The sequence below is a fragment of the Protopterus annectens genome, chromosome 1.part2, assembly GCF_019279795.1.
Source record: "Protopterus annectens isolate FY-2018-M chromosome 1.part2, PAN1.0, whole genome shotgun sequence".
In the NCBI taxonomy this organism is placed as follows: domain Eukaryota; kingdom Metazoa; phylum Chordata; order Ceratodontiformes; family Protopteridae; genus Protopterus; species Protopterus annectens.
In genome coordinates, this window is record NC_056727.1 from 704,274,099 (window position 1) to 704,287,054 (window position 12,956).

Sequence of the window (12,956 nt, forward strand, 5' to 3'; positions counted from 1 at the left end):
TAGCAAGCTCAGATGCTCATAAGCCAGTACTTATTATACAGCAGGAACTTCTTGTAACATTTGTTAATGTCTGTTATGCACTTCACACATAAATATTCTAGTTGTCTACTGATGTACTATGTTCTTCATCTGTAAATATGTTGTAAGTAATTGCTATGTAAATTGTTAATCGCTATGTAATCCAATGTAACTACTGTCTGTTTATTTTAACTGTGGAGCTTTTCTCCCCGGGCCTCCGCTGAAAATGGACCTACGTCCAGTTGGACACTCCCGGTCAACAAATATAAATAAATAAATTAATTAAATAAATAAATAAATAAAAAGATGGAGGAAAAAGCTAAATCTATGCAAACTGTTAAAGATTTCTTACAAGTGCAGCCTCCTAGATTTAGTAGGCATTGGCCCTCAAAAAATTGGTCCTTTCCTGCCTCTTCCAGGCCTTCTCAGTTCAAACCCAGAACCAGCAGATCACCCAGGCTTCAGTCCCAGGGTACCCACAGGACTAAGCAGTGGGGGGCTCCCACTTCCAAATCAGGGAGTAGTAAGACTCCCCCCTATGGTAAGCTGCCTCAATGACTTAACTTTAAAACATCCAAGCACTTCTCAACTGACTGCTCCTTTAGGGGGAAAGATTGCTCTGCAAGCAAAAAACTGGGAACTTATTACCCAGGACAAATGGGTTTTAAACATAGTTTCCCAAGGATACAGATTCCACTTCCACATGTTACCAACCCCAAACGGTTGCCCAGATCTACCCCCAAATCAGTGGGCAGAGGCTCAAAAGCAAGTACTCTATCTCTTAAGATTAAAGGCTATTCAGACTGTACCAGAAGAGGAAAAGGGACAAGGTTTCTACTCAAGACTTTTCCCTGGTACCCAGAAAAGACAACTCATGGCGTCCTATCCCGGACCTGTCTATCCTAAACATCTTTTTGGTGATTCCGAAATGCAAGATGCTAACTCTTCACCAGTTGCTTCCCTTGATAGGCAAAGATGCCTGGTTGGCAACACTGGATTTAAAGAAAGCCTACCTGCACATCCCAGTCAGGGAATCTTGCAGAAAATACCTATGCTTCAAAGCAGGCTGCATGCACTATTAGTTCTCTGCACTGCCCTTTGGCTTGTCTACTACACCAAGGGTATTCACAAAGTGCCTAGCTCCAGTCATTGCATTTTGCAGGCAAAGAAATATTCAAATATACCCATACCTGGACGATTGTCCAATTCAGGCAGAAAGCAAGGACATACTTCTGAATCATCTGGCATTTGTACAAAAGGTGTTAACCTGTCTGGGGTACACCATAAACAAAAAGAAATCACATCTGGTACCCTGTCAAAAAATTATATTCCTGGGAGCAAGCTGGAACACAACTTCCCAGATGGCTTTCCTCACGCCAGAGAAACAAATTCGTTTGACAACTTACTTCAAACTAGTGGCCACAAAATATCCTGCTATCTGCAAGGCAAATACTGCAAGCTTTGAGGTTCATGGCCTCATGCATTCTACTAATTCCATATGCAATACTGCATATGAGGAAACTACAATGGTATCCAAAAAGTCTATGGTGTCAACATTCTCAGGATCTAGAAGCAATGATTCCTATCATACCTTGCCTACGGTTAGAATTCCTTTGGTGGGCAGAGGCCTGCCACCAAAACAAGGAACTACCATTTACTCTACCCCCTGCCACCCAACCCTAACAACAGACACATCAGACTATGCATGGGGGGCTCACCTGGCAGGGAAGTGCATTCAGGGCAAATGGAACCCAAGTCAAATGCACCTGCATATCAGTCAGAAAGTAATGTTAGCTGCACAGAATGCTCTGACAGCCTTCAAGGACCACATTCTTCCAGGACAATTAATGGTAAAGACAGACAACACCACTGTTATGTGGTACATAAACAAGCAGGGGGGGGTTACCCATTCTTACCCCCTCTGCATACTAGCCATGGCTCTGTGGAACACAGCCTTGAACTACCAAGTGCATCTACAGGCTCAGTTCTTGCCAGGAAAACTAAATACACTGGCAGATGAACTAAGCAGAAATCTCATGGACCCACACGAGTGGAAACTAGAACCAAAGACTTTCAACATGTTGATAAATAAATGAGGGAGCCCAGATATAGACCTGTTTGCCTCCCCCCAGAACTACCAATTGTACAAATTCTGCACAAGGACTCCCCACAAACAAGCTTGGAAAGTGGATGCTCTGTCCTTCAGCTGGAAACATCTATCAGCTTGTGCCTTTCCTCCTCTGCCTCTCCTCTCCAAAGTACTACTAAAGATCAAACAGGACAAACCAAGGATGATACTGATTGCACCGGATTGGCCACGCCAGCACTGGTACCCCCTCTTGCGCAGTGTGTCGCAGCTGGTACTATGGCACCTACCTCAGACACCTACCCTGCTGTCACAGCAGGAGAGCCAGATTCTGCACCCGCAGTTTCAAACCCTGAACTTGGCAGCCTGACTAATTACCTAATCTCTCTGTTGCCATCCCTCAGTAAACAAGTGTTGGATGTCATTTTGGAGGCAAGGAGGCCTAGTACTAGAAAATCTTATGCTGAAAAATGGAAAAGATTCTGTACCTGAAACCAACCTCAAGGGATGGCCACAGCAGCACCCAATTTACCTCAGATACTTCAATACTTAACTGAAATGCTTCACAAGGACCTTTCTTTTTCCTCCATCAAAATTCACGCCTCAGCCATTTCAGCTCATTACAACACAGAACCACCCCTCTTGTCTCACCCACTGCTCAAGCAGTTCCTCAGAGGGGTCAAAAACTAAAGACCACCCAGGAGAGCCCCAGCTCCAGCCTGGGACCTTAATTTTGTATTGGAAAAGCTCACACTTCCTTCTTTTGAGCCAGCTGCAACTGCAGAGTTAAAATTCCTTTCTTGGAAAACAGCTTTCCTTTTAACAATCACTTCAGCAAGAAGGTTATCTGAATTACAGGCCCTTATGGCAGTGGAGCCTTTCATCATCTTTCATGTGGACAAGGTGTCCCTCAGGACCAATCCCTCTTTCATACCCAAGGTGGTATCCAGTGTGGCTCTTAATCAGTCCATTCATTTGCCAACCTTCTTTTCTAATCCACAGAACAAAGGGGAACGGATACTGCACTCCTTAGATGTGCACAGACAACTTAGATTTTACTTAGACAGAACTAAAGCTCAAAGGAAATCTGAACAATTGCTGGTGGCATTTGAGGCAGGGGCAGAGGGGAAGGCTATTTCAAAGCAAACCATTTCTAAATGGATAGGCCATTGCATTCATTTCTGCTATAAGCACCATGGAAACCATATCCCACAGGGGATTAGACCCCATTCAACCAGAGCTGCATCTACCTCTACAGCCTTTCTCAGAGGTGTCCCTACCAGAGACAGCCTAGAAGCTAATACCCTGAGTTCTGTACATACTTTCACCAAGCATTACCATTTGCCAATTTTCTCTAAATCCAGAGCTGGCTTTGCCACTGCAGTCTTGCAAAGCCTTATAGCTGGTCCTAATGCTATCTAAATTCCTCCTCTCATCCTTAGCTTTGGGAATCTACCCAAATGTGATGACTGCAACAGTAAATCATGAAGAACATAGTACAGTTGTGTACACTTACCATAAATGTAGATGTTCGAGTGTATTCACTGTTGCAGTCCTGGTTACCCTGACTTCTTTTGGCTATACCTCTATTCTCCTTTACTATACTTAAATGCTTTTTGGTATATTTGCTTTTTTGTTGGAGGTATAACCTTATATATATATATATATATATATATATATATATATATATATATATATTTATTTATTTATTTATTTATTTAATTGTTTCCCATTATGGGGGGCACCTGACATCTGGGGCAAGAAAAACTGATGTAATGGCATCTGCTGCATGCTTTATACCCCTGACTACCTGACGTCATGGAAGATGAGACAGCAACTGACGCAGGACACAAGACTTCGATAATCAGGCTGACTGAGGGCTACTGCAAGCAGATAACTTAAATGTGATGACTGCAACAGTGAATACACTCGAACATCTACATTTATGGTAAGTGTACACAACTGTACTTTACCCTGTGCTCTGGGTTATACTCTTGGATACTAACTTGAGAAACTGCTAGTGGCTCTCAGGATTCCCAAAGACATCTGATGGATTTTCATTCTCCTACCTTGTGCCTATCCTGTGGACCTTTCCAAGTAGATGAGGCATCAGTACCTTGTTCAAAAGGTCTTTAAAGTACCATCTGTTAGGAAAGTATACATGTGCTTGAGGGAAAAGTGTCCTGTTTTTGTAAAAACTGTTGTATGTAGCAGTTTTAAATGATGTAATGTTTTAATTGTATTGAACGATTATTTGATTTTAGCTTCTTTGTTGATTTTTGTATGTAGATGTAAAAGATAATGGAATAAAGGCTTAAGTCTTGTCTTGTATAAGAGCTTTGCAGTAATTGCATTGCTGGACCAGGAACTGTTAAAATGCAGTGTTTTTCCCAATGCTTATGAAGACAGATATATTTCTAATGCCAACTGTTTCTCTTGACAACATTACAGGAGGTGCTTTCTATACTCCAGAGACCATTGATACAGCTAGACTGCATTATCGAAACTCGTGGGCTCCTGTTCTTCATGCTGTTGCACTCTGGTTAAACAGCACTGAATTTAGTGTTAATGAGTCTGTTGAACAAGGCACCACAGGAACTGTGCAGAGAGGGGCAGCAGTTATCCTTAGCCAACAGTCAGGCACACCATCTCCTGTCAAATCAGCTGAAGAAATCATACGAGATAGACTGCATCTGATTTTAGGTATATCTTTGTTCTCTTCAACCTTCATATAGTAATATGCATGTCTTGTGAGTAAGTCCAGCAGGCTTTTGCTAGTTTCTAATTAATTGTTGCATTTCTGAAGCTTGTGGTATTTCAGAATATGAATACTTCTAATTGTGAAAATCTGTGGAATCCATCTTTATACTGAGCAATCATATTCTCTCCCAACTGTTAACTGTATGCTCTCAGGTGCATACAGCTGTTCCATGTTTATCATAATGCTGGATGGTGTAGATAGTACAGAAAAATATATTAGAATGTGTGAAGTATTCATTTCAACTTTTTTAAGAGACTGAAAGCCGCTGAATGGTGTAGAACACAGCATAAAGCACACGTGTAGTGTAACTGGGAAGGGAACTGCATATTTAAACAAATTAAGGCCAACTTCTCAGCACATACTTTGCATTTTAGCTATTTGACTTTATATTCCCTGGGATTCGTTAGCAGTCATGTAGGATTTGTGGAAAGCCTATACAATATAAGCATGTTATCGCGATGAGCAGCAGCACTCATTAAATATGCATGCTCCTTATTGCACTTGCATGTTTATAAGCACCTTTTAGTGGCCAACAGAAGTGTTGATGGCCATGAAAAGGTGCAGGGAAGCACGAACACACATTGTAAAGAAAATCATGCCCTGACAGCGTATACAAAGATAGGGCAAGCTGATTGAAATAATTAAAATGGTGGGGGAGTTAAATGTTGAGAGGGGAGGGTATACAGCGAAAATGTACTCAGATAATGCAGTGAAATGTGCTTGCATCAGAAAGAAACATTTTATACATAAATACTTCCATATTGATGTAATAATAATCCTATTTACAATTCTTCTTTTTTTCAAACATCTTTATTAAAATTAAATTTTCATATATGACAAAGGCAATCTTACATTTATATAAATGAAAAACATACAAAATAATATCACTTTAGTTGCAAACAGTTTACATCACAGACACCATTGAAAGAACTGTAGTTGCAAACATTATGCATCACTTATAAACCATCCAGTCATTGTCAGTTAAACATTATATGGCTCATTCAAATCCTGCCTCTTAAACTCATTCCAGCTCTGCATATATTGTTTCCACAATTCCCATTTTTTTGCTATGTAGTTTGCTCCTTCTCTTTTCTAAACATCCCAGTCCCAGTTGTTTTATCTCTGTTACTATATTCACTACTTCTAGTAAAGTTGGTCTAGACTTTGATTTCCATTTTCTAGTAATTGCTTTTTTTGCAGTCACCATAACTAGACTCAGCAAGGCTTTACTATGTCTAGGCAATTCCGATTCTGTAGCATAACTTAAAAAAATCATCTCCTCAGTCAGTCTAGTCTGCTCACCCAGCATCTCTGACATAGCGGTCTGCAGGGAATCCCCAAAGTCTGCCAGCTTATTACACTCCCAAAAAATATGTTCTCAGCTACCTCTTTTTTGCCCGTCACACCTCCAACATTTACTATCCACCTGAGGAAAAATTCTTAGGAGTCTACTTGGGGAATAAAATACCTATGTAAGCACTTTCAGGCAACAATCCTAAATCTTCTAGACTTTGTTGCATATTTGGGAGATATACATATATCCCCCCATCGTCTCTTTGTGACTTGCTTATCAAATCTCTCTTCCCAATCCTTTCTAAGCTCCTCTGATTCTTTCTTATAATTATCATGCAATATTTTATATGCTTTATTAATTATTCCTTTTTTAACGGCAGCTTCTGTTCTAGATTCTTTTAAAAACTCTACCAGTGCTGGTCTTTCATTTAGGATCCCCCTATTTCTTTCTCTTTGCCTATATTCTGATATCAATCATTGATTGGGAAGGCAATCTGTAACCTGCAGTCCAAATAAATTCTTGGCCTCTTCCCATTCTGTTACCTTTCCCATTATAGTTATTTGCTCCCAATACCTTGGTTCCTTTGCCAGTTTTCTCCAATAAATTCCAGCCCCCTCTGAGTCCTGTTCACAATTCTTGACCCATGCACACAAATAAAAATCAACATGCTAACACAAGATGTAAGAGAGACACAACAACAGTGCAACAAAGGGGAATAAATGTGATAGAAATGTTAATAATATGCTGAGCTGAGGTAACAGCAAGGACAGTGGATACTTTAGGGGCTATTCACATAGACTGCAGTTACTGACTATGACAAGTATATACAGGAAACATATGCATGATGACTGACAATACTGCTGTATTCTGCACTTCATGAAGTATAAACAAGAAGAAATTAACCCTACAACTGTTATGTCATAGACATCAGAAAGGGACATCTTTTTGCCATTTGTTGTCATTTGGCAACCATAGAAACATGGTATATTACTCTGAAACATGTATTAAGACTATTCATGTAAATCCTAGACTATTCATGCAAATCCTAAACAGTAGTATAATAGCACTCAAATTCACACTTGACAAATGACAACACAGATCTTTTGACATTTCATTAGTTCATGGTTTCCGTTTATAAATGGAGCAATCTGCTACATAATTATACCTGGCATGCTCACAAAAAATTACACCTACCACTGCCATAATGGCATGTAAACAACACAAATACGCAAAAACGTGTCATAACAGAGGCCCAATCACACTTTATAATGATTTTGCATCATGCCATATAGTATGAAATGTTATGCAAGTCCTCATGTTGTATAAAACTCTACAGTGTGAAGAAAAGATTTACAGTAATACATAAACATTTGGATGAGTGCATGCAATGCAGAGCATTATTATTTGGAAAGTAAGTATTGCCTGTGAGCACTCAGTGGCATTTTCAACATTTGCATCTTGCTAGTAACACATGCCAGATATCTGAAAGATGCATATCAGCCTTTGATGCCACAGAAATAGACATACTGTTTGTGTCATGAACATCACCCTTGAAGGGCTTACAGCACTTTACTATTTGTAAGGGGTATGGGGCCACTCCATTTCTCACAGTGCATTATTGCCCTCTGCTCCTGTTTAGTTATTACCTGCACAGGCATGGAGGAAAATAGCCATAAACTGTCTTTAGAATTTAAAAGTGAGAAATGTCCCTTTTTCCTTATATTGGCTGCGCACTGTAACTCTATTTTGAATGTTTTGTATAGGGATTTTATTAAATTTTTGATCCAGTTTGCCTCCTCATTTCCTTTGGACTTGAGCTTTCCTTGAGACACTGCTGTGTCCTCTGATGCCATTAAGTACACCTTTGTCCGGCAGGTCTGTTTGTTTCCTTTGTACCAGTCACAATATTCAGAAGTCCCTGTTTGAAGTAGGTAATGGCACTACCAGGAGATGTGATAGTGTTGCTGGAAGTGCATGGAGATCACCTTGACCTGTTAATCTAAAGAGGTTTGATTTAATTTAATTAGAACACAACCCATTGATAAATGGTGGTTAACCAGCAATGACCTTTTTTGAGTTAGCAGAGAAAGCAGTGTGATATAATGGACATGTCTGGCACTGTAAGACTTGACAGAGAACATTTCTCTGCAGTTATTATGCATTTTATTCTTCAACCTTGCAGCAGTGTGACAGTTTCTCTTTTTTTTCCCTCAAGATTGCTTGGTAACAATTAACTTCCTTCTGATAACAGAAAGACTGCCTCAACTCCTTTAGCTGTAAAGTGGCTAAATAGTTTAGTTTTCAGACTCCTAGAGACTGTAACTTTCCTGTGATTATCAGTGACGATTGTATATTTGAAATGATAACTAGATTTGAACTTCAGCCTAGCTGAATGAATATCAAGCTTAGGGCATAAAGTGCATTTCTATTTTTTTGCCAAGTAGCAATAGATCCCTCTTGAGTGAATGAATGAAACATAACTAATAGTAGATGATTTGTGCATTAATGTCTTTAAACAGTGGAACTAACAATAAGGTATGTGAACACTTAAATTATATTTTTTGTAGATGATACAGATGTCATTGTATCATTTATTTTGCAGTTAATTGCTTTGTGTATGTCATTACAATTTTAGTTCTAGTCCAGTCAAAGACTGTTGTAATGATTCATGTTATGAGTTATTCCTTGCAACTTAGTTTTTAGAATAAAACGTTTCAGTGTCACTTAAAATGTCTGGTGGTAACATACTTATCGGATTACTCAAAAACTAAACATAAACTCCAGTGCGGTGTACACTTCAGACTTCACTCATGTCCCTGAAACCTTCTTCTTTGATAAACAAGTCTCTTCACTCGTCTTTTATTAGACCCTCTTTTTCTTGAGCAAAAGTGGACACATTAAGGCATAGACCAGATATTCTTTTAAGAAGTCTGAGTTTGTTTTTAAATTCAGAAAAAATATGAGCTGCATTCTAAGTGCCTAAAAGTCTGAGTCTAAAGACACTACAGATGAAACATTCTGCTGCTAGGCTTGTTTCTAATTTGTACACTTGCTCATTACCAGAGATGTGTTTTGTGTGCGAAGGAGGCGATGATGAATTCAGAGAAGTCTAAACTTTTTTTGCTTTTTGTAATTGTTTAACCTCTTACCTGCAGTTGTGGAGACCTCCTCTTTACCATTGAGATGAGAGTCACTTCCACAACTGCCTTTCATTTTCTTCTCCTAAACTAAGATTACAAATGCTTTCCAGGATAGATTATGACAGTATTGCTGTTATCGTCAAATAATTTTAGTTGAGTACTTTCTCCTGAAGCTAGGCCCCCGACCCATACAACAAGGACTTCAGATATCTGTTTCCTGTTTTGTGGATGCACAGATTTTTTTTTTTACTGTTGCCTATTTTACTGGCATCATTCCTGATGGTGCCTTCCTGACATCAATGCCCTTGGCATAGGACATGTCCTTTTTCTCTCCCAGCCATTGGTGCCACTGGTGCTAGTATATCCACTGATCTTGCAGGTATTGGCCTACTCATTGTTATTACAGCCAGTTTTTGTGGTGCTGGTATAAACCCTTCTGTCCTCCTTTGCACTATTACTTGCTATTATGGCCTACCAGGTGTCAGTGCTACCACTGTCAGCCTTAAAGAGTCCTGACAGGGCAGCTGCTGATATATTCCTTTGGTTGCCAGTGCAGACTTCTATTTTCCATTTCTCTTGGGTACCCTACTTGTACTTCTAGTCCATACTGTCCTCTTCACCACCCCAGTCTCCCTTGTTATATTTATTCTGCCTGAGTCTCAGGAAAGGGGCCTTTTCTAGCCAATTGACTGGTGGTGTTTTCAGATATGAATCTCTGCCTATCAAGACTTAAGAAGTTCCCCACAAGATACACCTTGTAGAGTCAGTACCACATCCACCCATAGAATGCACTAAAGTGTGTGATGACAAGAGTTTTCTTCTACATCTCTTCTGGATTACTCTAACATTTGGGCATTTATTATTCATGATGCATCAGGGGGATGGATGGCCCACAGATCCCATATATTCACCCAGAGAAGGTTGCAGCAGGAGGACAGATACATAGAGCACTCCTCCTGGATATTAAATCATTTCACTACATGATTGACCTTCATTTTAACTTAATGGATAAAATGCATCATATGACTGAATTACCTGAACATTTCCCTTATAAGAGCTGACTGGTGCACAGGTTTCATCTACATTACTGTAAGCAACCTCATGATCACCATGGCATTTAACACAGCAGAAAGGAAGGACTCAGCATAGCCATTCCCCAGCACTCTTTGCTGTGATTAATATTTGTGGAGAACACTAGAGCAACTTATTATTGACTTCTTATTTAGAGGTCCTTGGCTGTCTGAAATAGAGATACTAGAGATCACCAGACATCTGAAAGTGATGAAAAAGATGGATGCAGGCATTAAGTTCCATCTTTCATAGCAATCCTTTGCTAGAATGCAGAGGAGCCAACAATAGCCTTGGCTCTGTTGTGACTTGCAGTGCCAACCCCATAAGGCAGCTGTGTTCCAAAAGCTCTTTTTTCAGGGCCCATCATGGTCATTGTTCTAGAGGTGTGGGGTCCTTATATTCTCAAGAAGACTTTGGTCAGTTATAAGGTAGGTCACAATACTTTTGATTCCTTTCCCAGTGTTCTCAGGAAGAAGTGAGAGGGAAGTTTTTTCACCTGTTCCCCAATCTGTGTAGGATATCCAAGGTGACATAGATCAGAAAGATTATAGACACAAGGTACCATATTTCTTTCATCTTGCTACTCCTTCCACTTCCTACCCGTTCCACCACCTTTATTTTTGCCAGATGTCACTTCATTTCAAAAACCTCACTTCAGGAGGGAGATGCAAAAGCTTCTTAAGAAATTAATAATTTGAAGTAGGAACTTCATTTGTCAGCAACCTTTGGGATACGGATCCGATCTCGGATCTGAGCCGGCAACTTCTACCACAGCATAGATCCGAGCTCCTAGCTCCTAGCTCCTCCCTTTACCCATAATCCCCTGCCTACCCTGACTGACCCCAGATCTAGTTTGCCGCTCTTCAAGCAACAGCTAGATTCCAGAGCTCTTGGCGATTTTGTGAGAAAAAAGTTTTTTCCTTCTTCTTCTGATTGAGTGGTTGTGTGTGCGTGTTAGGTTTACCCTTAACGCTAAAACTTCTTTTTTTTAGCTTAAATTTTAATTTAAATGTTTTCCTCTCTCCCCACTGGTCATAGCGTGTGTGTGTGTGTCTTGAGTGTAGGGGCCTAGTGAGTGTGCTTACTTTAGTTATGTCGGAGGCCCCTAAAGCCATTTTTTCTAAATGCACCAAGTGTGGTCACAAGCTTTCACCGGCTGATGGCCACACTCAGTGCGTTAGGTGCCTTGGGGTTGAACACCTCTCTTCGGGTTGCGCGATTTGCGCGGCGTTCAACCCCAGGGCACTTAAGGATCAGAGGTCGAAGCTGGTTCTGGCGGGCCTTTTACCCCCAGACTCTGCTTCGGCCTCCGGTGCTTCGGTGACTGCTACCCCCCCCGGTAGCGATCACTCCTGCCTCCCTTCCTCCGACCGGGACTCAACCTCCCGCTTCGGCTCCGGAGGATAGGGAGTCCAGGAAAGAGAAGCGGAGGGAGAAGCACCTTAAGCGGCGGGTCGTGGACTCTTCATCGGCCCCGCCCGCCAAGAGGGCTTCTCCGTCCAGGTCTTCTCGGTCTCCTCCTCTTCGGATCCGATCCCCTTGTTTCTCCCCGGGACCCGAGGAGGAGGTGACCCGGTCCCCATCGAGGTGGCACTCCAGGTCGGCCTCGGTGGCCTCTTCGAGGTCCACCTTTAGCATGTCAGACGCGGACATGGACCGGATGATGAGGAGATTCATCCAGGCCCAGATGCAGATGGGAGTGCTCTTGCCTCCCCCCCTCCGGGGGGGAGCTCGACCCCTTTTTTTGCCCCTATTGCTCCTTCTCCGACACGCATTCCGGGTTCGGAGCGCTCGGAGCCGAGCCACGTTGGATCCGGGGGTGGGTCGAAGCCGACCGTGCTGGGCACGTCGGCTCCGACGGCTCCCTCGAGTTTGTCGGATCCGACCTCTCGGAGCCATGGGCCGAGCTTCGAATCCGAGGGATTCGGTGTACTTTCGGCTCTGTCCCGGTCGGAGCACACTGGTCCCTCGGATCCGACATTCTCGGCGCTGGGTCCGATCCCCGCTTCGGATCCGAGTGGGAGTCGGTTCTCGGATCCGTCAGAGAGCGGCTCCCCCTCGGCTTTCACTGCGGTGGAGAGGGCACTGTTGAGTGCTTCCAGGCCTCTGGCCCTGGCTTCGGCTCCCTCCCGCACTCCTTCTCATCTGGTCCTGGCTCCCCTCATCCGGCCCTCAGGGCAGCCTACCTCAGCGCCTCTAGGAGTTCCAGTGGAACAAGATACAGCCCATGAGGACTCCTTGGACAGCCCCCCCGAGGAGGTTCCTCACAAGGCAAACTGCAAAAGGAGGCACATAGACTCCCCTGAGAGTCTCACCGAAGATACGGACTTAGATGAAGGGGAAGGCTCCCCTAGGTCACCCCCCGAGGATGTCACCTTCGGAGACATCATGGTAATGCTCAAAATCAGGGGTGGGTGGTCTGCCCCCAAGGCTTCCTCTGATGAGTCCGTATTCCTTGAGGCGTTTGAGGCAGGACCATCTACCTCTTGGGTGTCCCCTCCACCCGACCCCTTGGTGGATCTCATATCCACTAGGGCTTGGAAGTAACCGGACACTGTAGAGCCTATCCCCAAGTGCCCGGACAAA

The 12,956-nt window shown here is 42.4% G+C and overlaps 1 protein-coding gene across 3 annotated transcripts in view; it reads left to right on the forward strand.

Moving 5' to 3' along the window:
* Positions 1 to 12,956, forward strand: part of HEATR5B (HEAT repeat containing 5B) — a 2,176,461-nt gene that overhangs the window by 1,740,404 nt on the left and 423,101 nt on the right. For all 3 annotated transcript variants that reach the window (XM_044058540.1, XM_044058533.1, XM_044058548.1), the window contains exon 29: positions 4,556 to 4,807. In XM_044058540.1, the coding sequence (XP_043914475.1) occupies positions 4,556 to 4,807 (252 nt within the window). The remainder of the gene's footprint in view (positions 1 to 4,555; positions 4,808 to 12,956) is intronic.